Here is a 22746-nt window from a genome sequence, read left to right as displayed (position 1 = left end):
GTGGAAGATTGATTTTACCAATCGACTGTAATATTAATATCTACGCCAATATGGAGTCTGGATTTAGAACAAAACTAGAAGTTGTTTAAGCAAGGCCAAAAGAAAGATTGGATATGGACGACCAAGCCCAAGCAGGGCCGCGATAGCTCAGTGGTAGAGAATTCATCTCTGGTGCATGGTGTCCATGGTTCGATCCCAGCTTGTGTTAAGTGGGCTTTGTGGTGGAGAAACGCCGTGTAGTCTGTTTTCTCAAGGTTCTCCTGTCTCCTCCCACTTTCTTAATTCCACCATTGCATTCATTTCTCATGGTCACCATATCCTTTATCCTGGTGCAGAATCGAGGGATCTTAAACTGAATATTTCATTTTATTTCACCAAGCCCAAGGACATCGATACAGGAATAAGATAAAGATTGAATATGCAAGAAGAAGGGCATAGTACTCTTGCTCTTGGCCTTGTTTTGGTGATCACGAAGTAGCGATGAGCATATTTTCTTGCTTTCCGTGTAGTATGAAAGACCATAATCAAAATCACACTTGGTCTTCATTTGTACCAATGAGTCGAGCATTCTTGGCTCTTGTATAGCATGAAAGATCACCAAGACTACGAAATGCAGGACCAAGACTTGACTGTGCAAGACAAAGAATAAGACGCAGTATTGATGACAAAGACCCAGGGTGCGAATTGTTTGAATTTCATTTGTTGTACTGAAAGAGATGAAATAAAATTAGTACTTTATAATTAATTATTATACTGTATTTTTAAATTTTAAATTACAAAATTCATATTATGTATCTTCTTACTTGCAACTATATATACTGTAAAATACGTTTTAATTACCGAGAAAGAAAAATCAAAGTGGCGCGGGTCCCGGAATCATAAGAACCTATTTTAGAATGAAAGTTGAAGGGTTGGAAAAAATCACAGATGTTCTCCCGTTTCCTCAACCCTTATCATTCTAGTTAAACGATTTCCTTTTGTCTTCGCCAAGAGACTCTTGCTACTGCCTTCCAAGAAGACCCCCTGCCGTCCGAGCAGGTGAGAACACTGACCTTGAATAAAAATTTCGTCACATAGAACTAAAGCAAGAAGAAAATAAATTTCTCCCACGTCGGACACTGGTATCAGTTATAAAAAGAAATAACCAAACCTCAAAAGTGCCAAATATTCATTAAGATGCATATACAAATCCCCCGCTTGATCTAGCCAGTGGTTAACGTGTAAGACTTCGGTACACGTGGTCCGGGTTTAATTCCCAATGGGAGTGCATTTTGGCGTTCACCCAGTGTCGTGATCATAGTGCTCTCAAACGGGTCGGGTCGGGTTGTCGGGTCAGACTACTCGGGTCGGGTTGTCGGGTCACTCGAGTCGGGTCGGGTCAGTCAATTCGGGTCACGGGTCGGATCGGGTTGGTCTTCAACCCGATCCGACCCGACCAGTTGAGAGCACTAAATACAACACTCGCCCTTCAAATGCACAAATCTATTTTTTTTAAATGTTTCACACTATTTGCCACCAAAGCTTGGAATGACATCCCTGAAAGCATCACAAAATCTGGTTCAGTGTTGACTTTTAAACGTCGGCTTAAAGAATATCTTTCTAATGAAGGTCTTCAGGAAAAAAAAAAAAAAAACGAAACTATTCCTTGCGTTACCATGCAGTCGTTCGTTTTTCTTATTTTTCTCTTTCTATTTCTTCTTATTTTCTTTTCTATTCCCTTTTGATATATGTGTATCAACGTATACCTTATACACAATCACTTAAGTATGTGCATTATTTTATATATACATAATCAATCATAGGAATGTATTTTATATGTTATATATAATCAAGATTGATTTCTTTGTTTCTTTCTCCTTGTATAATTTAACATGTCTTTAGCATTGTCGCTTGTTTATTTAAGTGTTTATTTTATATGTAATAAGTTTCATTTTCACTTTTCATGTTTCATTTTCTGATTGTTCTGTATGTCTGTAACTCTTTAAAGTACACAAATGTGTATATCCTTTTTATTCTCGTTGTTAATATATATATATATATATATATATATATATATATATATATATATCAGTGGCGTATTTACGATTTTGTTTCGGGGAGGGCTTTGCTAACTTTCGGGGGGGGTTTGCCTGAAAATGTGTACTTTCTGCAAGATATTTCATATACTTTACTATAGTAAGATTTCGGGGGGCTTAAGCCCGGAAGCCACCCCCCTAAATACGCCACTGATATATATATATATATATATATATATATATATATATATATATATATATATATATATATATATATATATATATATATATATATATATGAGATCCGAGTAAATGGTTGAGTGGAAGAAAAGGTTATGCCTTAACTCTGCCATTTTAAATAATAAATAAATAAATAATAATAAATAGTGAGCACCGTCGAAGTTTTTTTTTTCTTCAAAACTTTTCTGCACTCCTGATTCGAGTTAAGTTATTTTCGAGGAGTTACAATTCTATTTCTGTAGACAGAATAAACGATTGCCATTGAGGTTAAAAAAAGTAAAATACATGTAAAGTGGATAGTGTTAAAAGTGATTCTACTATTTTACGTACAAAACCAGACACTACGGACACCAGAACTTGTAGAACTATGTTTATGCTGTTTGTCTATTTTTTCTTTCTTTCTTTACTTTTTGTGATTAGGTATAACTTTGTTGCCGTGAATGGCAGTTGGGCGTCGAAAATCCGAATTCGTGAGCCTTGATGGTCGGATTCGTGGGTAAAAACTTCGGTGGTGGGCCAAAGTTCGCCAGTCCACCCCTGCCCTGTGATCATTAATTCTGAGTTCTGAATTCCAATTCATTACATTGTTACCTTCTTTTTCAATGAAACTTCTTTCTTTCCAGTTTCTCAGAATCCTTCTGTTGAACATTTTAAATTACATTTATATTTGCTAAAGTAGGGCTACCAATATATGAAAATTATTGTAAGGCGAAAGGGGAATTCCCGATTTGCCTTACGATAACAAGTCATTAAGTACCAATTTATGATTGACGTTTCTTACAATAAGAATCATAAGGCAAAACGGGAAAAGGCGAACAGTGAAGACACGCTTTTTTCTTCCCGAATTTTGCGTCCCCTTACTTCGGCGTCCATATACGTCGCCGTCCCCCCCCCCCCCCGCATGGCACGGCACTGCCTCTATTGCGGAAGAAGAAAAGGTTTGGTAGTAATTTATTTTAAAAGATAGAAGAAAAGAAAAAACTGCGTATTAGTAGATAGCAATTCTCCTATTAGCAAAATCTTCTCTACTACTATCTACTTTCAACATCTAAATTTTAAATAACGCTTTGCGTTTCTAATAAAAGTATCAGTAGGGAATACTGTGACATCAATTGTGTAGATTTGTATTTCTGACTCACCCTGTATGGTACCATGAAAATCCGTTAAGCTCTGAGTTTATACTAACTCTTAAATAGCTATACAATGTTTTCGTGTTTTTAAAATCTGTTCATTAATTTGAGTATATTTATTTAAATGTAAAAAACAGTTGTTAAGTTATGGATAACGAAGAATACTGGAGAGGCATTTGGAGATCTTATCAGCGGAAATGGAGGATGTTACGGCCTGGAACTGCAGCCCTCAGCAATTGCTTACAAGGTGCTAGAGCAATGACCATTATTGCTGGATTACAACACATTGACTTCCTTTTGGCTGAAAGGATTGTGGTAAGTACACACTAGTAATGATCTTTTCTTCTTTTTAATCAAATTGTCCCATCGTAAGAAATTTAGTTTACAGTTTTTATAGCAATAATCTATTGTTGATTTAACCTATCCTTAATTGCGAAGCAAATGTTAAAATTATTGGATTTCACGTACCAGCTACTCGCTATGCACAATATGGCATAATAGAACCAAGGAAGAAATTTCGATTCTCAGATGGAAACGGTGGCTTCCTTGTGATGTTTCACGCATGCCTGAAAAAAAAAATGTACTTATGGAAATGTTTTCTTCAGGATTTTGCCAAGTAACTCATGTAGTGAAAAGCACAAACTTTTACTTCCCATTCTAGTATTTCATTCTTCTGAAGATGATCTATGATTGGCTTATTCTTCTTCTCGCATCGGTTGGTTTTCTCCAATCGTGGAAAACGCTGGCCTTCTACATAACGTTGCAGGAACGACAGTCAAAAGCATGGATCAGTCTACGAGTACCAAGATCCCCTGAGTTTCGTGTACTGAAGTTACGAGTCAACATTTTGTTCATTGTCTGATTTCGATGCCAATTGTCTCATTCGTTACAGAAGGTGAGATCATCAATCCCAGCTTCTAGTTAGAGGTCATAAAACAACTCTGCTAGTGAATGGACCATATTAGTCCGGAAACTTTAAACCAGCAATGTATATAAGACAATTATTTAGTCCTTTATTCAGAGAACCACAAAATAAGCCATTTCTCCTTCCGAAACAGTTCTTTCGCATCATATCATCACAAATACATTTTAATAGCTTCGTTGTACAATAACAAAAGAATGATCATTTAGTTACAGAAGGCAAACAAATTACGCGGTATGGAAAACTTAATAAACTTAGCTATTAAACAAGTATGTTATTGAATGACATGTGTTGGGTCCTTTGTCATGAACTTAGTAACATACTTTATTTTTCCTGAAGTGAAAGCCATTATTTAAACAAGATAGAAGATAATCCAATTACGAAATTCTCACGGATTCAAACTAGTACGACATATTCATGCTCTCTCCTCTTGAACAACACTACTATAAAGAAAGTTCTGTCGCCTTTTATGGAGGTCTGTGTTCAATTCGCTCTCACACCGTGAGTTGAATGCGAATGGAGATAAGATCAGTTGTTGCTGTGGGTATATCCAACATACTGCCTGGTTATGGCAGTTTAGTTACACCGTGAGCTTACGTAAAGACAGAGTGACATGGGACTTCCACAGAGCGTCATAAGGGCGTGTATGCTGTACGAGTTCAAGCTGGGGTCAAACGCCGCTGCAGCGGAGCGGAAGATATGCCAGGCCTTTGGTGAGAGTGTCGTGACTACGCGGACGGTGCAGCAGTGGTTTAACAAGTTAAGGACGGTACGAAATACTCGAAGACGCATCACGTCCCGGAAGACCAGCACATGAACAAAATAAAGATCTTCAGGCAGCAATTGAGGGGAACAGTGACCAGACATGTGGGGAACCGTGATTACAATTCAGTGTGAGTTGAGAAACCATTCGGAACACCTCCATGAACTTCGGAATTACTACAAGTTGGGTCGATGGGTCCCACATGATTTGACTCCGGGCCAGAAGGCAACGTTACCAGACACCTGTGTTTCTCTGCTGTTTCATCTGAGGAAGGAACCATTTCTGGACAGGGTGTTGACCTGTGAGGGAGAGTGGGTCTTGTACGAAGCTTTACGGCGCCGTCATCATGGGTTAACATTCCATGATCCGGTTCCAAAATAGCCGAAACAGAACTGCACCAGAAGAAGGTTCCCTTGTGTGTTTGCTGGACTGCTCTCGGGATCATGCATCAGAAACTGCTACCAACTGATCAGAGCATCAATGTAAATGTGTACTGTCAGCAGTTGAGCCGTGTTCAAGGAAAACTCAAAACTCTGGAGCCAGCACTTCTGATCGCAAAAGTGTCCTCCTGTTACAGGAAAACGCTAAGCCCTAAGTGGCTAGGATGGCCCGGGATACCATTCTACGCCTTGGATGGGAAACACTATTGCATCCACCATACTCCGCGGACATTGCACCGTCCAATTATCACCTGTTCCATTCATTGAAAAATCACTTTAAAGGACGCCAGTTCAAATCCCTAGTAGAGGCGCCAAAATGCACTTGATACCTTCTTCGCTCCAGAACCCACCAAGTTCTACTGCGATGGAATCCATGGCCTTCCAGAGCGTTGCCAGAATGTCGTTGATGCTGATGAGGACCATTTTTGATCTTCCAGTTACGCCTTAGGTGACATATCGATGTTCGAAGATGTTGGGTGAAAAAGAGACAGAACTTTCTTGGTTACCTTTATATATACGCACTCAATTAGGGTAAACTTTACACGCTCCACCTGTGCATCAATAATAGGATCGCTTTAAAAGGGTGTAGTAGAGTAGGGTAGGGTAGAGTAGAATAAGATAGGGAGGTAAGAGTTTATTTTGTGCCGACCAGTGACTCCATAGTATAAGTAGTAGTAGTAGGAACGGGTTAGAAGCCCCGCAAGGGTTGGTTGGGTTTTGTTCTTCCTGAACTGTTCCTCCGGGAACCAGGTCAGGTGAATCGGTTGCAGTCACTGGTCGGCACAAAGTAAACTCTTGCCGATAGAGATAAGTAGGGATGGGGCAGGAACTGATTAGTTTAAGGTTATTAAAGTTTTGACCCATTTTCATAAAATTAATACAGTCTGATTTCTTGGTTCTGAGTGAGTATACCATTTGGAGCGGGCGTTGTAAACTTAATCCCACAATTATTTACATAAAGTATGAATATCGTTGGATACTACAATAACTTAAACAGAATTGAATCCGTATGATTATTCTAAAATACTTAATTTCGAATTATACGTTATCGAAACTACTTGTGCTTGTTCTATAACCCCAATGGTGGCTTTATAATAGAAATGCCGCGGCCATTAGCCATGTCGACTATTATTCTGGAATTCTTAAATAGTAAAGTTGTTTGAAAAACAAAATTGGTATCCACTTTAATTGTCAAGATCGCAACCGAAGTTGACTTACAAGTACTGTACGTAAGTATTGCTTTAGTGCTATTCATCCGAATGTGATGGCTAATATGTCATTAGCTTTTCAATGAAATAAGCTTTTAAATGGTATCATGCACATATGTGCATGATGTACAAGAAAAGGGAAATTTGAGGTAAAATAGGGAAAAGCTTAAAAAAAATAACTTTTTTGAAATTTGGTACCGGTACCCTTCTGGAGCGACCCCGACTACAGTTTCCCTAACATAATCTACGTTGGAAAAACTACTCTATACGTAATGCGTGTGCCGTGTTCATTGCTATTTCTAGAATAGTTGCGAGGGAAAGATATTTCTCAATCCTGTTTGATAATACCAAATATCATATATATTTATATAAATATGAAAAAGTATTATATATTTATATACCTTAGCATGCTCGGCCACGAGGATCGACAGGCGTTGCGGTTTGATTTCTGCTATATGTATGCCACATGGCGAGAAACGGATAACTTCAACCAATCAGAACCGTGTATTTATCTCCTATGGCTAGAGTCGAGCGTGATTACAATATACGGCCCTTGATTGCCACAGAACTAAATCATATAAGATTTTCTGGATGTAGGTAAGGAAATGAGGAGAGAGAAAGGAGGGAAACACTATAATGATCATGTGTTAATATATACGCACGAACTGTGGACCTAAAATATCGTAAAGTAAGCATGGGCGGAGTTAGGAATTGTATACTGGGGGGAGGACAGACTTTTTGGTGGGTCTCGGATCTGTGAAATACTTCCTAGACGAGTGTAGAGTTAATATGAATAACTCATTTTTTGTCAAAAAGTTGGGGGGCAATAGCCCCCACGTCCCCCATCGCTCCGCTCATGAAAGTAAGTGATAAACTTTCTTTTCCTTCCATATTTTTAAGCTATCCCAGAACACGTGGTTTCATTTCAAGCCCAAATTTGAAGGGACGCCATCATCTTACATCGTCAAACGCAAAGAATGGAAAATGTATAATATTATATCCTCTGAAGATAAGAAAAAAATCACTTTTTAAGCAAGCATATAAGTTCTAGGGCAGGGTCGTACTGGAGAGGCGGGAAACCGGAAAATTTTTTGGTGAGCCCTGAACGGTGATTTTTATTTTATTTTATTTTATTTTTTTTTAAGGCTCTGCCTCGTATCGTACGTAGCGGTATATGCACAAAATGACACTCGTCACGTGCTCCTGGCATATGGGAGTAACGGAACGGATACCGTAATACCAAGGATCTTATAAAATACAGGATCTGCCCTTACAACAAAATCTTGAAGCCATACGTCACAGTTTCGCCACCCCCACTCTGCCCAATAGAATCGCAATGTTTTGAGCCAACAATCATGGCGGAAACGAAAGTAGCCAATCAGACGATGGTAGAAACGAGAGTAGCCAATCAGACGTGCCGATGCTCGGTTGCTTTTTGGCTTCACCGATTTAATAGGATGAAGATACACATGGGCAGATCGTCTATTTCTAACATCTTTGAGTAATACAATCAGCTAATCCCAAACCAGTGTTGCCAGCCCATGATATTGCGAAAATAGCCTTTCACATTTTTCGTAATTCAACCTTTGAAAGATTCCTGATTTCCCACTCTGCTTTCTAAATTTGCTAATATTGAAGTATTCAGTTAAATTGAAATTTCAAATGATGCCATAACTTGAAACTAAATAATAATTTACATTTTACAGCACCATTGTTTTCCGTAGAGAAAATATGCAGGGTCCGATTAAGACTATTGGAGGCCCTGGAGCTGGAAAATACAAGGGGACCCCATTAAAACTTTTATGATGGGTCTTCTCTCAACAAGTTCAAAAGGGTCCATGAATTATATAGGAAGTGACTTATGTAATGTTTTTTAAACTTTTATGGTGAAAATATTTTCAGTAATTTTTAAAAATTTTGGGACCCCTTACTCACTGGTAACACATGGCAATGGAGAAGTGTTGCATTGGTATAAATTACAAATTACTTCTAATTATTCATATATGTGTTTGTATATGTACCAGCGGCGCCTATAAAGGGTTCATAACAGGCAGTGGCGGCGGTTGGACGTTAAAAGTGGGGGGAAAAGACATGATCTCAATATTTGTATATCAATGTTAGTTTTCATGGTTGCTTCTAACATTTAGTTTGACGAAAGATCGTATAACTATTACGATACTATATTTTCCAGTTAAAATACCGTATATCGTGTTTCATATTTTATTAAGTAAATTAGCAAGAGCAACGCAAGTAGATACTAGCGCTTTTTACTCTTAAACAACGAAGGTGTAAGAAGAGATTTGATTCCTTGCTCAAGAACATCTTAAAATTCTGTCTGGAAAATTGTGTGATCAGATTATTTAATAACAAATTTGCAAAACAAATAAACAGAAAGGATAGTATTAATCGAATAGTAATGAAAAATGAGGCTTGTTTTACAAAAGTTACATTGAAACCGGGAATTAATGAACAACTTATATTTTTAATTTCACACATGCTATTAAATGTATGTTATTACTCTTAGAAAGACAGTAAATACTACAAGCATATGCTACAACATTTAAAGAAATAGTTACTTTTGCAGCTTCCCGAAACATGTTCGTTGCCATTAGGTGCAGTTTTCACTTTCTTGGAATACATCAAAACTCAACAATACTTAGAATCCCTCCAGTTATACAAAATAATCCTAAAACCTAGAATTATGTTGAATTCACTAAATTTAATTGTATATACAAAATTGTATATGTACACCCCTAAACTCGTATATTAACTGCAAATATTGCCGCGCCTTTGACGTGGGAAACCCAGGTTCGATTCCTGGCGTGAGCACATTAGGTTCGTGTTCCACGTTAATCAGTAGATCCACGTCCCATATAGCCTCACTGCTGAACAGGATGTTAAACTTTAAAAAATCAAATCAAAATATTCCTTACTATTAGAAAGATGAAAAGACATATTAGGAACTTTCGATTTTTGTGCAATTAAAGAATAACGTGATTCACAAGTTGGGAAGGACTTTTTTTTTTAAGGAAATATCTCAATTACTACCAAAGCGGCTGACTAACATATTGAGCCCTTGTAAGAAGAATGAAAGTACACTCGAATTGTGACGCTCCAATAGGTTAATTTTTGGGCCATTTTTCGTGGCAATTAAAACGCAATTCCTGTAGCTTTCTTAACTGAACGGGAAGACAACCAATACGTACTCACGGGACGGCAAATATTTTATGGCACAATTTTTATCCTATGAACCATTAATACATACAAAAACTTTATATTTCCAAATGAAACTATATACATTAATGGGTCATTTCAAGAAAGTGGGGGGAAACTGCCCCTTTACCTCTTCTAATCGCCGCTCATGGTCACAGGTATACCATTGTTATTTTTAGAGAGAGATGTGAATTAATGGAGGATGTAGAGTTGCAAGAGAAGAATGGGGGATTGAGCATTACGTCAGATCAGTTAGTGTCAGGGAAGAAATTGTTGCCTAAAAAGTTTTAAATCTGCATTTTATAAGACTTTTCAGGATGCTTGATCGGAGTGACACTCCCGGACTCCTTTTAATTGTCAGGGGAGGGGAGCAGTACGTACACGTGAATGGGTCCCCAAGAAAGCACCTTCCTGGTGGGCCCCTGGGTTGCAGTAAGTCCCTGTTCTAGATCATGATAATTGGTGATAACGTTTCATGTGTGCATGACACAGCGTTTGTGCCAAAAGGGTTACAAAGCCACTTTCTTTTGTCTCTGACTCCTGACTTGAGGTACTGTCATAGTGTTTACCTGGCTTGTTTTGAATGAAAGAAAAAAAATCTTCTGTCAGGACGGCTGGCCTTGAAATCCTGAGTGTAATAGGGTCTATTTCCACCTTTCGAGAAATCGAAATATAAACGAGTGCAAAGTGCGGGTGGGCTTCCATGGATTTTCTTTGTGCGACAGGGGAATTCCATAGTTTCATTCCAAATGTGTACAATAGATTATGAATGTTTAAGTGGTATTTTAAATAAGATACATGGCTTTAAATGTACGTACAAAATTTAATAAAACCTAATTTTGTACAATAACATCCAATTTTACCAAATAAAACCTAATATCTATTATATAAAAGAGAACGTACAAATCCTTTGTTAGCTCATCACGCTAATACGGCTGAACCAATTTCTTTCATTTTTGGGGGGTTATTAGGATTTGGACCCTAGATGGTTTTTATCATATCACTTTAATTTTTAATTACCAGTGTCTTGAGATAATTGACCATTCAAGTGTCCATAACGTACAAATCCTTTGTTAGTTCATCATAGGTATAAAAATAAACGTATTTATATGCAACCCGCATGACCGTGTCACTCGGCGGGTTAACATAAATGACAGGCGATATAATGTTAACATTTACTGCAATCTTCTATGGTTTTTATCATATCACTTGAAAGCGAAAAAGTAAAAATTATCTAAATAACAACGTTTATTGCGTTCCGGGGTGACCGCAGCGAAGCGGGGTGAACGCTGCTAGTTACCCAATAAAACTCACTAGGCTGGTTTTTCACAACTTTGGTTCATGGTACAGAAATGAATCTTCTTCTTCTTCTTCTTCTTCTTCTTCTTATTATTATTATTATTATTATTATTATTATTATTATTATTATTATTATTATTATTATTATTTATAGTGGAACTAATAGTAGCAGAAGTAGTAGTTGTTTTTGCTTTTGATGTGAGAAAATACTAATGAACAATTTAGAAGTAGATGATTCTTCTTTCTCTTTTTACCAAGAAAAGAGCTAGTGTAGATTAAATAATTTTTAACAGAGTATTAGTCGTTATTTATTAATACCTTTTTTCAGACAAACCTGAATGTGCAGACAACAAGATTGATCATTCGGCTGAGGTTTGTTCGCGGCTCACCATTGTGTGAAATACTTGAGCATATTACTGAGACCGTAGACAGGTATGAATTTATAGATAAATACATTTTTATTGGAGAGTAGTTTACTGAATGATGACATTTAAAAAAAAAAAAAAAACATGCAAATTTTTTGAAAAATGTTTCTAATGACATTTCATCATTAAATAAATAATATATTATTAAGAACCATATTATAAGTCACCTTTCGCAAGAATCCAGAACGGGTAGTTTACTCTTGGGGATAAGTTACTTTTATAGCCTTTCCTCGAAAACGACTCTAGAGCTTTCGTTCATGTTTCATAAATAAATATCCCATTAGTTGCCTTAGAATTCAGGGTGCGGCATAAGTACGCCCTTTTTTAATTACTCAAATTAATTGCGCTAGTTAGATGTATAACATAAAGTACAGTAGTTTCTAAGAAATTAAGTATTGCTCCATGAAAACAACAAAACAACGTCACTCATTGAGATTAAATAACATTTTCGAAATGTCCACCTTCTTGTTCAGTACAATGTTGAATCCTACCAACAACACTTCTACAAACCTTTTGACACATTTCCAAGTAAATTTCAGAAAATTTGTCGGAAATTGCTTGTTTTAACTCAGGAATTGTTTTTGGTTTCAGGCTGTAAACAAGATATTTTAATACACTCCACACGAAAAAGTCTGGTGGTGTTAGGTCTAGTGACCTTGATGGCCACTCAATTGCTCCACGTCGTCCTATACATCTGCCCTCAAAATAAACATTTAATCATTCTCGAATGTTTAATACATGCTGCTGAAAGTAAATATCATTCTGATTTTGAACTCGGAGCCAGAACTCAGTTTGTAGCATACGTAAATAATTATCTTGATTAACAGTGCCATCAAAGAATATCGGCCCTATTATTCCCATTGAAGAAATGGTAGCCCAAGCTATAACCCTTGGTAAGTTCAAAGCAATTAAAGCTAGAAAGGGCGTTACATATGACGCACCCTGTATATCATTTTTCAAAAAAAAAAAAAAAGATCTGAAAAGAATATCCCTGCAAGAAGCTGTTTAGATGCAGAAAAGATGTAGGTCAGTGGATGAAAGGTCTTGTGAATATTGTGGATGAGGTAAAGCTCCGCATCTGATTGATTGTATATTTTGCAGCTCCATTTGTGAGACATTTTTGTGGCACGTTATCCTTGACACTTTCATCTTGAAGAATGCTGAGTATAGATTTCAAACATTTCTGGCTTTATCCATGTTGAGTGATTTATTAATATATTTAATCCTTTGTTGGCAACAAGACTGAACATATACCTATAGTTAAAGTGAGATCAATCCATCATTGCTCTCCTATCGGGAATCGATCCCAGGATCTCGTATACCAGAGGCTAGTCAGTAGATAAGAGGAAAATGCATCCACATTATAGCTCCATGGTTTTGGCTTAGGTGAAAATGGGGTTTGCTGCATCTACCTTTTGAAAACATGTGGCCCCGCGTAGCGTAGTCGCTAACGCTCTCGCCTTCTGTGTGAGCGGTCCCGGGTTCGATTCCCGGTGGGGGCACTCGGTCGAAAAAGTGTAAAACGCTTTTTCAGGCCAGCCACCCTGAATTAGGTTTTCCTGGGTATTCCTCATTCACACCAGGCAAATGCCGGGGTGGTACCTAACTTATAGGTCCCAGGCCACTCCCTTCCTTCCCCAATCCTTTCTTCCTTCCCTTCCCCCGGATTGTGTGCTCGCCGAGGGACGTCAGCCCTCAAAACGTGAAGGGTTAAATGGTCTTAGATGCCGAAAGCCCAGAAATGTAAATCCTAAATCCACTTTTGAAAACGTGTATTTAAAAGAATTAGTCTTAATCTTTCTTTAAAAAATATCTTATTTTAACATTCCACGATGATGAATGTTATATTTCAAATTGTTTTAAAAATTGAACTTAAATTTTATCCTAATTTTGAAAGTAACATGTATGAAACACTATTTCCTAACAGTACCTTGATACAGACAGTAGTTCCGAATAATTAAAATTTACTTTTTAACGCATTAGCTTCTCTGTTAATTATGTTTATCACTTACAGCTGAGGATACTTGTGAAAATAAATAATTGAATCTGAAGTTCAAGGACTTACATAATCATATTTTGGAACGAAGATACTTGTGACAACCATTGCCGTAGCTACAGATTTCGGCACTCGGAGCTAAGTACAATTCGGTGCCCCCATTACATTCACCTTGCCAAGCTCTCCCCCCTTGTTTATATATATATATATATATATATATATATATATATATATATATATATATATATCAGTGGTGCCCACCCCCCCTCATGTCCATGACGCACCCCCCCCCTCAATTGCTATCCGTAGGTGTTCTTCCATGAAAAAAAAATCTTTTCGATTAATTTTTATACCTCCTCAAACATATTTATATAGATTTTTAATCCCCCAAATATTTCAATGACGCAGTTTGCGTCATAGCCCCCCTTGTGGGCACCCCTGTATATATATATATATATATATATATATATATATATATATATATATATATATATATATATATATATATATATATATATATAAGAGAAACATCTTTTGTTGTTATGCTACGCTGAATTTTTATTACGCTGCTTAGACAGACCATTGCAAGAACCAAAAGTGATCATTATGCATTCTTTAACAAATAAATGCTGTTTTCAAGAGGCTTATTTTAGATTTTTTTTGTTAACCTTTGATTGTATAGAAATCCACTTGGAGAATAGCTATGAAAATTTACAACTACTGTGTTTATAACGTTTTATACTATCGATAAGAAATGAAATTTCAATACATTAGAAAGTATGTGCTTTTAAAATGTTCGAAATGGGTGACAGCATTAATTTCCAGTAATAACTGTAAACTTTTGTAATTTTATTCTATGTACCCATGCGTCGCACGGGGGCTGTATTTAGAAGTCAACGCCTGTGGGAGTATCACCATTGATCTCAGCAACCGCAAAAACTATGGATTTGATACTAATATTGGTTATTTTGTGCTATTTTTTTCTATGCCTCGGTATCCCCCCTCCCGCTGACTCCCGGTCCGCATACAATTGTAACTAAATTTGCAAGTCATCGTTAATGGAAGTGTCACCATTGATTTCAGCGACCGCGAAAACTTTGGATTTGACACTAATATCGCTCATTTTGGATTACTTTTATATGTCTCGGTATTTAACCCCTCCCCGCGGTGACCCCCGGCCCAGAGCCGAATAGCGTGAATTTGGAAGTTAATGCGATCGGAGTTTCACCATTGATTTCAGCGCCCGCGAAAACTATGAATTCAACACTAATATCGGTTATTTTCTACTACTTTTATATGTCCCCGTAAACGACCCCATGAGATTCCCCTGGTTCGAATTTTGACAAAATCGTTTAACTCTGGTCTGGAGCCTGGACCAAGTATTCGTGACTAAAATTTGGTAACTCTCGGTCCACTCGTCTGGTCTCCAGGCCGCACACAGACAGACAGACAAACAGACAAACAAACTCTTTATTTTATTTATATTAGATTATATGTGACCACAGAAATAGAAGCAGTTGATGGAGAAATGTTCCCAATGAATTCCTTCAAACTGGAAGCATTTCATGTCAATGGAATAGTAATAATAATAATAATAACACGGATAGTAAACAATCTTTGAAAAAGACAAAATTCGTTGGGTTAAGTTCTGACCCCTTAATCCCCTATTTTACAACTGCTTCAAGTTCGAAAATGTTATTATTCCCCTTGTTTATATTCATTTCTAATATTCCCGCGCAAATAGCAGCTTGCGTCTGTCTCTTGACTTCTCTCATTTTCATACCTTCATTTTCATTGTCGTGATTAACCCGATTGTGTAGAAAAGCGTGATTAACTAAGCAAATTCATCACCATCAAAACGCCGAACACGTATTTCAGACTTTGACTGTTTCTGATTTTGAAAACGCTCCTGCGTACACTGTAAGTCATTACTCGGCATTTTGCATATCACATCATCATTAACAAATCATATGCAACAACTTTGTTTAAGTAATAAGTAAAAATTTGTTGTAACTCTTATTGAAACGTTTGGTTTGCGAGCCGAGCGGGGAAGACAATTTTTAAGAAATCTATTTCTTTGCAAACCGATAACAATATTGATGTAATAGGGCTCCAATACTTTTTCTAGGCGACGACGCCTGATTTCCAACACTTCATGCTCGATCGACGCCCTTTTGCTATTAGCGTCCGGGGCGACGACCCCACTAGCCCCACCCCACTTATAGCTATGGCTCTGATGACAACAAATGCTATGATTACAAACTAAAAACTACAGAGAGAAAAAAAGAAAGAAACTATGTCCTTGAAAACCAAATTATACAACTTGTTCTTCTCCATTTTTGATTATAAAACAAAAGACTAGCGAATACAATATAGATTATATTATGTTTTCAGTGACTGCAAATAAATGTTAATTACTAATTTGTTAAATTACAGGTCGGCCATAGTCCCATATCATCGACGGCATTTTCTTCCTCCCGAGGGAAGAAGAAGAAGGTGTAAGTAGATAATTACTTCTTGTCTTTATATATTTTATAGTGCTCCTTACGGAGTTCGAGGTAATATGGCGTCGATGTAGGGACAGCCATCTCAAACTCCAATTTAATTCAATTTTACTTTTATACAAATGTTCGTTTTTAGTTCTTTTGAAGTATGATACAAATTCTTTCTGAGTGTAGACATTTTTGATGATAATAATATTAATATTTACGATGTTCAAAGCTGAAGAACAACTAATTTAACACGGACGATTTCCGGCAATATGCCTGCGCCATTTTATTTTACAAACTATAGTGCATATCAATTTGCTTAAAACAATTTTAAAGTTTTTAACAATTTATAGTGTAATAGCTGACATGGCTAATGGCTGCAGCAACTAATATTTTCAACCACAATAGCGGTTCAAGAACAAGTGCTCCTTACCTGAATCACTTTGCAAAAAGATTTTAGTTAATTAAACTTAGTTTTGAGGAAAAAAAAATGAAGTTTTGAAACTATAATGTCAAGATGAACTTTTTTCCATGCAGATAAAAATTATATTATTCGATTGCTGTATACCAAAAAATTTTTGTTTTTGTTTTTGCTAATTACCATGGTAGAAAATTGTTTTTCGCAATGGACTGAAGCCCTCCTTGCACGTAAATTATAGACGAAGCCCTATATGCTTATAATTTTATGTCTTTGTTAACACAAAATTGTGTTAAGACATTTTTTGCCCAGTTAAAAATCTATAGTAAGCATACAAAACGTAACTCCAAATGGAAATAATGATATGTTTATTGACCACATTAATTTAGTAAACACAGGGTACAGGATTATTCTTCCCAAATTAAAAAGAAAACAGCATCAATCGTCTTGGACTTCTGGGTCGATCTGCTCAACTGGAGGCCAATTCATGATCTATTCGTAGAAGTGTTTGTGCTCATCGGGAACATAAAGCAGAAGTTTGCTGACGTCACTGATTTTGCCACTCTTCTACCAAAGTTCTCTTCATAAGAAGACAACTGCAGTTAATTTTAGGTTAAATAAGTTAGTTCAGATACAGTTAGGTTAGGAATCTAAGAGCATTATAATATGTTAGGGCTACCATACGTAATGGCTTTCCCGGTAATGTCCTCGTTTCAGACCCTTTAATTTGTATGGTAGCGTATAATTTATATGGTAATAATTTGTGTCTGGGCGGGTTTTCCATGTAGATAAAAATTACATTCAATGCAACAGGCATTTGTGTGCCTGTCCATCCGTTTGTCTCTACTTGGCAACAATCAAATAAATTTATCTGATTTTAATGAAACTAAACCTCCCTTTCTCCAACTTAAGCATATCTGTCTATTGTTTGGCGCTGAAATTCCTCAAAAATCAAGGAGTAAATGCAACCCCATCTAGCAAACCTGATTCGATTTTTGCATAATGTGATACATTTTCTTTAAGGCTTCTCTCCTCACTGCTTCTGGCTAAAATCGGTTGAGGACATGGACAAATTCGCCCTTGCAGAAGCGAGTGAAAGTTTTTTTTTTTAATTAAAAAAATTACATTATGTACAGTCTTATTTAAAGAAAATGGCAAGTACCATGGTTACGGAAAGGAAGTGATGACATGAATATTTCAGTCAATGCCAGACATCTTTTTCAGAAGATATCTTTTCTCGAAGACTGAGATCCACACAATTCGATGAATTCTTAAGATTTTTTATTGTTACTGTAATGCAGTGTTCGAAATGAAAAAAAAAAAAGCAGAGGTGGTATGTTTTATTATGATTTTGACTCAACATACCGGCTATTTAAATATTGTCTTGATCATTGAAAAACTAGAGACGGTATGTCCTCATTACTGAGAACCCAGGGGCGGTATGGCATACCACCGCATACCTTCTCACTTCGATCACTATAGTGGTTTCAAGATAAGTGAGGATCATCTTGTAGAGTTGACAACTATCTCCAAGAAATATAGAAATAATGGCGGTATTAATATACGAAGATCACGTGTCTAGAATTGCTCACGGGTTGCAGCATTATCATTTATACAGATTGGACCATTTATCTTGAGACATCCCTGTAACTTTTGAACTAGTACGTAAAATTCAATGAAATTATGTAAACCATCCATAGGAAGCATTGTTTTATGTACTTCGCAATACCACCCGATTAACAATGTTGCCAACTCAACAGAAGGTTAGATTATTTAAAAAATCAATATATAAATGTGGTCTAAAATTTTTGGGGGGTGTACAGATTCAGTAAGAGGATAAATCATATGAAAATTAGTAAAACCACCTCTAAAATTACATAAAAGTTTGGGGTATTGGATTAGTTTGTGTTGGATAACATTGTGTCCATAGGTATTTTCGGGGTTCCCCTGTTTCCTCCCACATCTTCGTTCACCTCTATTTCATATTGTAATAATTCATTTTCATCAATCATCTGTCTCCTTTGACCTGATGTAAAATTGGAACTCTCAAATATCTCACCGTCAGTCTAGAATCTATGAAAACATTTGAACAAAGCTCTGACTTCCAAAAGTTTCGAAGATCTGGTAAACGGTGAAGATAGCTTAACCTCCTTTCTCCCCTCAGGGGCCGCATTTGGCAAATCCTTATTTTATCCCCAGCTTATACATCAAGGAAAACATTTGTACATACATCTCAGGCTTAAGAGTTTTGGAACCTGGGATAACTGATTGTATTAGCAGCACTGATTTGTTATTATGGAATCATGGTGGTGCATGAGTACATTATCAGACCTCACTCGTGGCTAAGCGGTTAGTAGACACGCCTTTGACGTGGGAGACCCGGGTTGGATCCCGGCAGGAGCTCATGCGGTTCCAGATTAAGCTGTAAGTTTACGCCTCATATAGTTTCGCTGCTAAAAGGAACGCTAAAATCAAATTAAATTGTGTACGTTATCGCTTAGGTATGAGACAAATAGACATATTCATTTCATATTATTTTTGTATTTAGTACATCATACACTGTAAAAAGGAATAGCGTTAATACAACTCAATTCTTCCCAGGCCACTGGTTCCAGCATGACTACCCCTTTAGCGTGTTACTTCAACATCAAGAACTTCCGGTGTTATGGTTAACACAGGCTTAATGTTACCGGTTTGAGACCGAGTGAAGCGATAATGCGATAACACCGCGGCAGTGTTGACGGACGATGTCAATGAATGAAGGAACATAGAAATAGGAGCAACGCCATGGTTTTCTTTCAATATATTCCTTGTGTTGTTGGTGATACCCCATCTAGCATGATGAACATAAGCTATTGAGGACCTAATATTGACAGCTGTATTATTGGTCAGTGATAAGCCAAAATCACCTGAGAGTCAGATAGATAAAGGTCAGTGTGTACCTTACCTTGCAAGGATATGATAAATATCTAAGCAAGCTAAGGATGAGCACGAGACAAGAGTTGTGTGTGAGGGGGGAGGTTCTCGAGGTTCTCTAGTTTCCTCCCACTTTTTCATTCCATCATTTTATTTATTCTCATCATCATCGTCTCCTTTAGCCTACGCGGCATAACCGTGGAACGTAAAAATGAAAGATTTCATTTCATTTATTGAAACTAATCCCTTGTCTCGAAAAATGAATATATTCTCTTGGAAGAACTATGCCTCATTTCGAAACTCGTGAAGAAATCTCTGTATCGTCTGTCTCGTGGACAATCCTATAAGTAACTAACATTGAGAATTTGTACGTATTAGTTTTGTTTTCTGCTATGAGCAAAGCTTTACTCAATATATTTATTTGACATTTATACCAAGCAACGAATAATGTGCATTTTCTGTAATTTTTCACAAAAGTAGTTTTCTGAGCGTGTTGCATTTTTGCTATCAAGGTAACCAAGAAAGTTCTGTCGCTTTTTCACCCACTAACTTCGAACATCGATATGTCACCTAACACGTACCTGGAAGATCAAAAATAGTCCCCATCATCATCGACGACTTTCTGCCAACGTTCTGGAAGCCCATGGATTCCATCGCGGTAGAGCTTCGCTTGACGTGAAGCGAAGAAGGTATCAAGTGCATTTTGGCACCTCTACTAGGGATTTGAACTGGCGTCCTCTAAAGTGATTGTCCAAGGAATGGAACAGGTGATAATCGGACGGTGTAATGTTCGGGGAGTATGGCGGATACAAAAGTGTTTCTCCTATCCAAGGTGTAGGATGATGTCCCGGGTCATCCTAGCCATGTGGGGCTTAACGTCCTCCTGTAACAGAAGGGCAACTTTGCGATTCAGAAGTGCTGGCTCCAGGGTTTTGAGTTTTTCTTGAACACGGCTCAACTGCTGACAGTACACAATTGCGTTGATGCTCTGACCAGCTGGTAGCAGTTCCCGATGTACGATGCCACGAGCAGTCCACCAAACACACAGGAGGACCTTCTGGTGTAGTGCTGATTTCAGCTGTTTTGGAACAGGTTCATGGGATGCTAAGCAATAATGACGGCACCGTGAAGTTACGTACAGGGCCCACTTCTCATCACATGTCAACTCTCTGTCCAGAAAGGGCTTCTTCCTCAGACGAGACAGCAAAGAAACACAAATGTTTGCTCGCGTTGCCTTCTGACCTTGTGTCAAATCATGTGGGACCCATTGACCCAACTTGTAGTGCTTCCCATGTTGATGGAGGTGCTGCCGAATGGTTTCTCCACTCATACTGAATTGTAGCCCCAGTTCCTCACATATCTGTCTACTGTTCGCCTCAGTTGCTGCCTGAAGATTATTTTGTACATGTGTTGATCTTCCGGCACGTGGTGCGTCTTCGAGTGTTTCGTTACGGTCCTTAAACTTGTTAAACCACTGCTGCACTGTCTGCGTGGTCACGACACCCTCACGAAAGGCCTGGCATATCTTCCGCCTCGTTTCAGTGGCGTTTGAACCCAGTTTGCCCTTGTGACGCTCTGTGGAGATCCCATGTTCACTTTGTCCTTACGCAAGTTCACGGTGTAATTGAACTGCCACAACCAGGTAGTATGTTGGATATACCGACACCAACAACTGACCTTCGTCTTATCTCCATTCGCATTTAACTCACGGTGGGCTAATGGAACATAGACCTCCACAAAACGGACATAACTTTGTTGGTTATCTTTATACAATTAACAATATCTGAAGTGCTAATATTTGTTTTCGATGTTCTCATAGTTGCTATCAACGTATTTTAACATTGAAAGACTCTTTAAAATGGTGATAAGCCAAGAACAGTTGGCAGGTCTTATACCCTTACTTACCGATAGCCTGCTTAATTAAGTTATCTACAATTTTAATATAAACTAAAAGTTTATTTTCTTTCTTCTTTTCAGCATCTTCAGTCGTTGATGACGACCAAAAGCCGTGCTGTTCTCGTGATCTGCCAGAGATGTCGAATGTACAACAAAGTTCAGGTAATTCTGGTTCTTAAATATTACATTAGTGTTTCATAAACTGTGGTCCTCGAGGCTTCCTCTTAGATTGAACATTAATTCAAAAATAAATAAAATTCAAGTGAATACGTATCACATACGATAGGTGACAGGACCAAGGGCGCCCATCAGGAGGGCAAGGTAGGGCGCTCGCCCCCCTCCCCTAAGAGAAAATCGTACTTGGGAATATCGAAAACCCAATAGAATTTTTACATTAGTTGTAGCAAAATTTGAAACTATATTTGAAACCTCGCTTATATTTGTCCCCCTGGAAACCACAACATGGGCGCCCTTGGACGGGACTATATGAATAATTGAAACGAGTTCAGTGACCTTTTCCCATTCCACTCAATGGGCACCTGTGTGTAAGTCTCTCCGTCTATATCATAAAACCGATTATATTTTAATATTTTATTGCTAATAAAACTCCAACTGACCAAAGTAGTATATATATTTTAAGATTATATATCTGTGTTACATAGCCGAAACTGTAACACACATATGCTGTATATACTCTTAAAAAGCTACGGTAAAATTATCTACTTCAATGAATTTCCTAGAAAATTGTACATGAATTTGATGTATCACTTGCACCTATTCCCATTTAAAAAAAAACGAAAGTGGAATCCAAAATGGTGGATCCAAGATGGCGACTTGGGTGAGTAACATGTGTCAGGGAAGCAGTACTTGATTCAATTTGTTTTGCATATGCCCACATTTATGTCCAGTTACATCTAAAGAAACTAAAAGCAATTTTGTGTCCGAGCGTAATAGTAGTATGTGATTGAATTCCAAATATATGAATGCCCATAAATATGCAAATAACCCGTATGGGCCGCTAAAATTAGTACAATACACATTGGGGTGCGGAGGATTTTAAACGAATCCCGAGGGGACACTTCGCGAATGTACCTTGTGAGACCAAACTTTTCCTGCTACATTACAAAAATTCGCTGGGTTGTCGAGGCCATTCATAGTATTCTTGAACAAGTATTGTCTTCTACGTCACCAACTGGACAACAAGTTCTTTCCTGAAGTTAGATTGTTATGTCGGATAGCTTCTTATTTGGTTATTGTCTTAATCCTGACGATTGCCTCGACGAGGAAGTTCAACAAATGGAACGACAGCGCATCGTAGAGAACACATTAGGATTAAAAGCAGAAGAGCACGGTTGGGACAGCTGTACACTCTCTTT

General features: G+C 37.5%; 1 protein-coding gene, 1 long non-coding RNA gene and 1 other non-coding gene across 3 annotated transcripts in view; all 3 read left to right on the top strand.

The window, feature by feature from the left end:
• Positions 1-3527: 3527 nt before the first annotated feature.
• LOC145671676 (uncharacterized) lies at positions 3528-21467 on the top strand. Its single transcript, XR_014128526.1, has 3 exons — positions 3528-3700; positions 11559-11662; positions 21452-21467. It is a non-coding gene; the product is annotated as an uncharacterized LOC145671676 (long non-coding RNA).
• Positions 13084-13157, top strand: TRNAR-UCU (transfer RNA arginine (anticodon UCU)). Its single transcript has one exon. It is a non-coding gene; the product is annotated as a tRNA-Arg (tRNA).
• LOC145671932 (uncharacterized) overlaps positions 21458-22746 on the top strand; it is a 92403-nt gene continuing 91114 nt past the window's right edge. Inside the window, exon 1 of the mRNA XM_081741141.1 lies at positions 21458-21532. Coding sequence (XP_081597267.1) covers positions 21508-21532 — 25 coding nt within the window. The 5' untranslated portion in view covers positions 21458-21507. The remainder of the gene's footprint in view (positions 21533-22746) is intronic.

This window comes from Thermobia domestica, chromosome 15 (genome assembly GCF_964235325.1).
Source record: "Thermobia domestica chromosome 15, izTheDome1.hap1.1, whole genome shotgun sequence".
NCBI lineage: Eukaryota > Metazoa > Arthropoda > Insecta > Zygentoma > Lepismatidae > Thermobia > Thermobia domestica.
The sequence above is the reverse complement of the archived record's forward strand: the minus strand, read 5'-3'. Positions and strand labels throughout refer to the sequence as shown.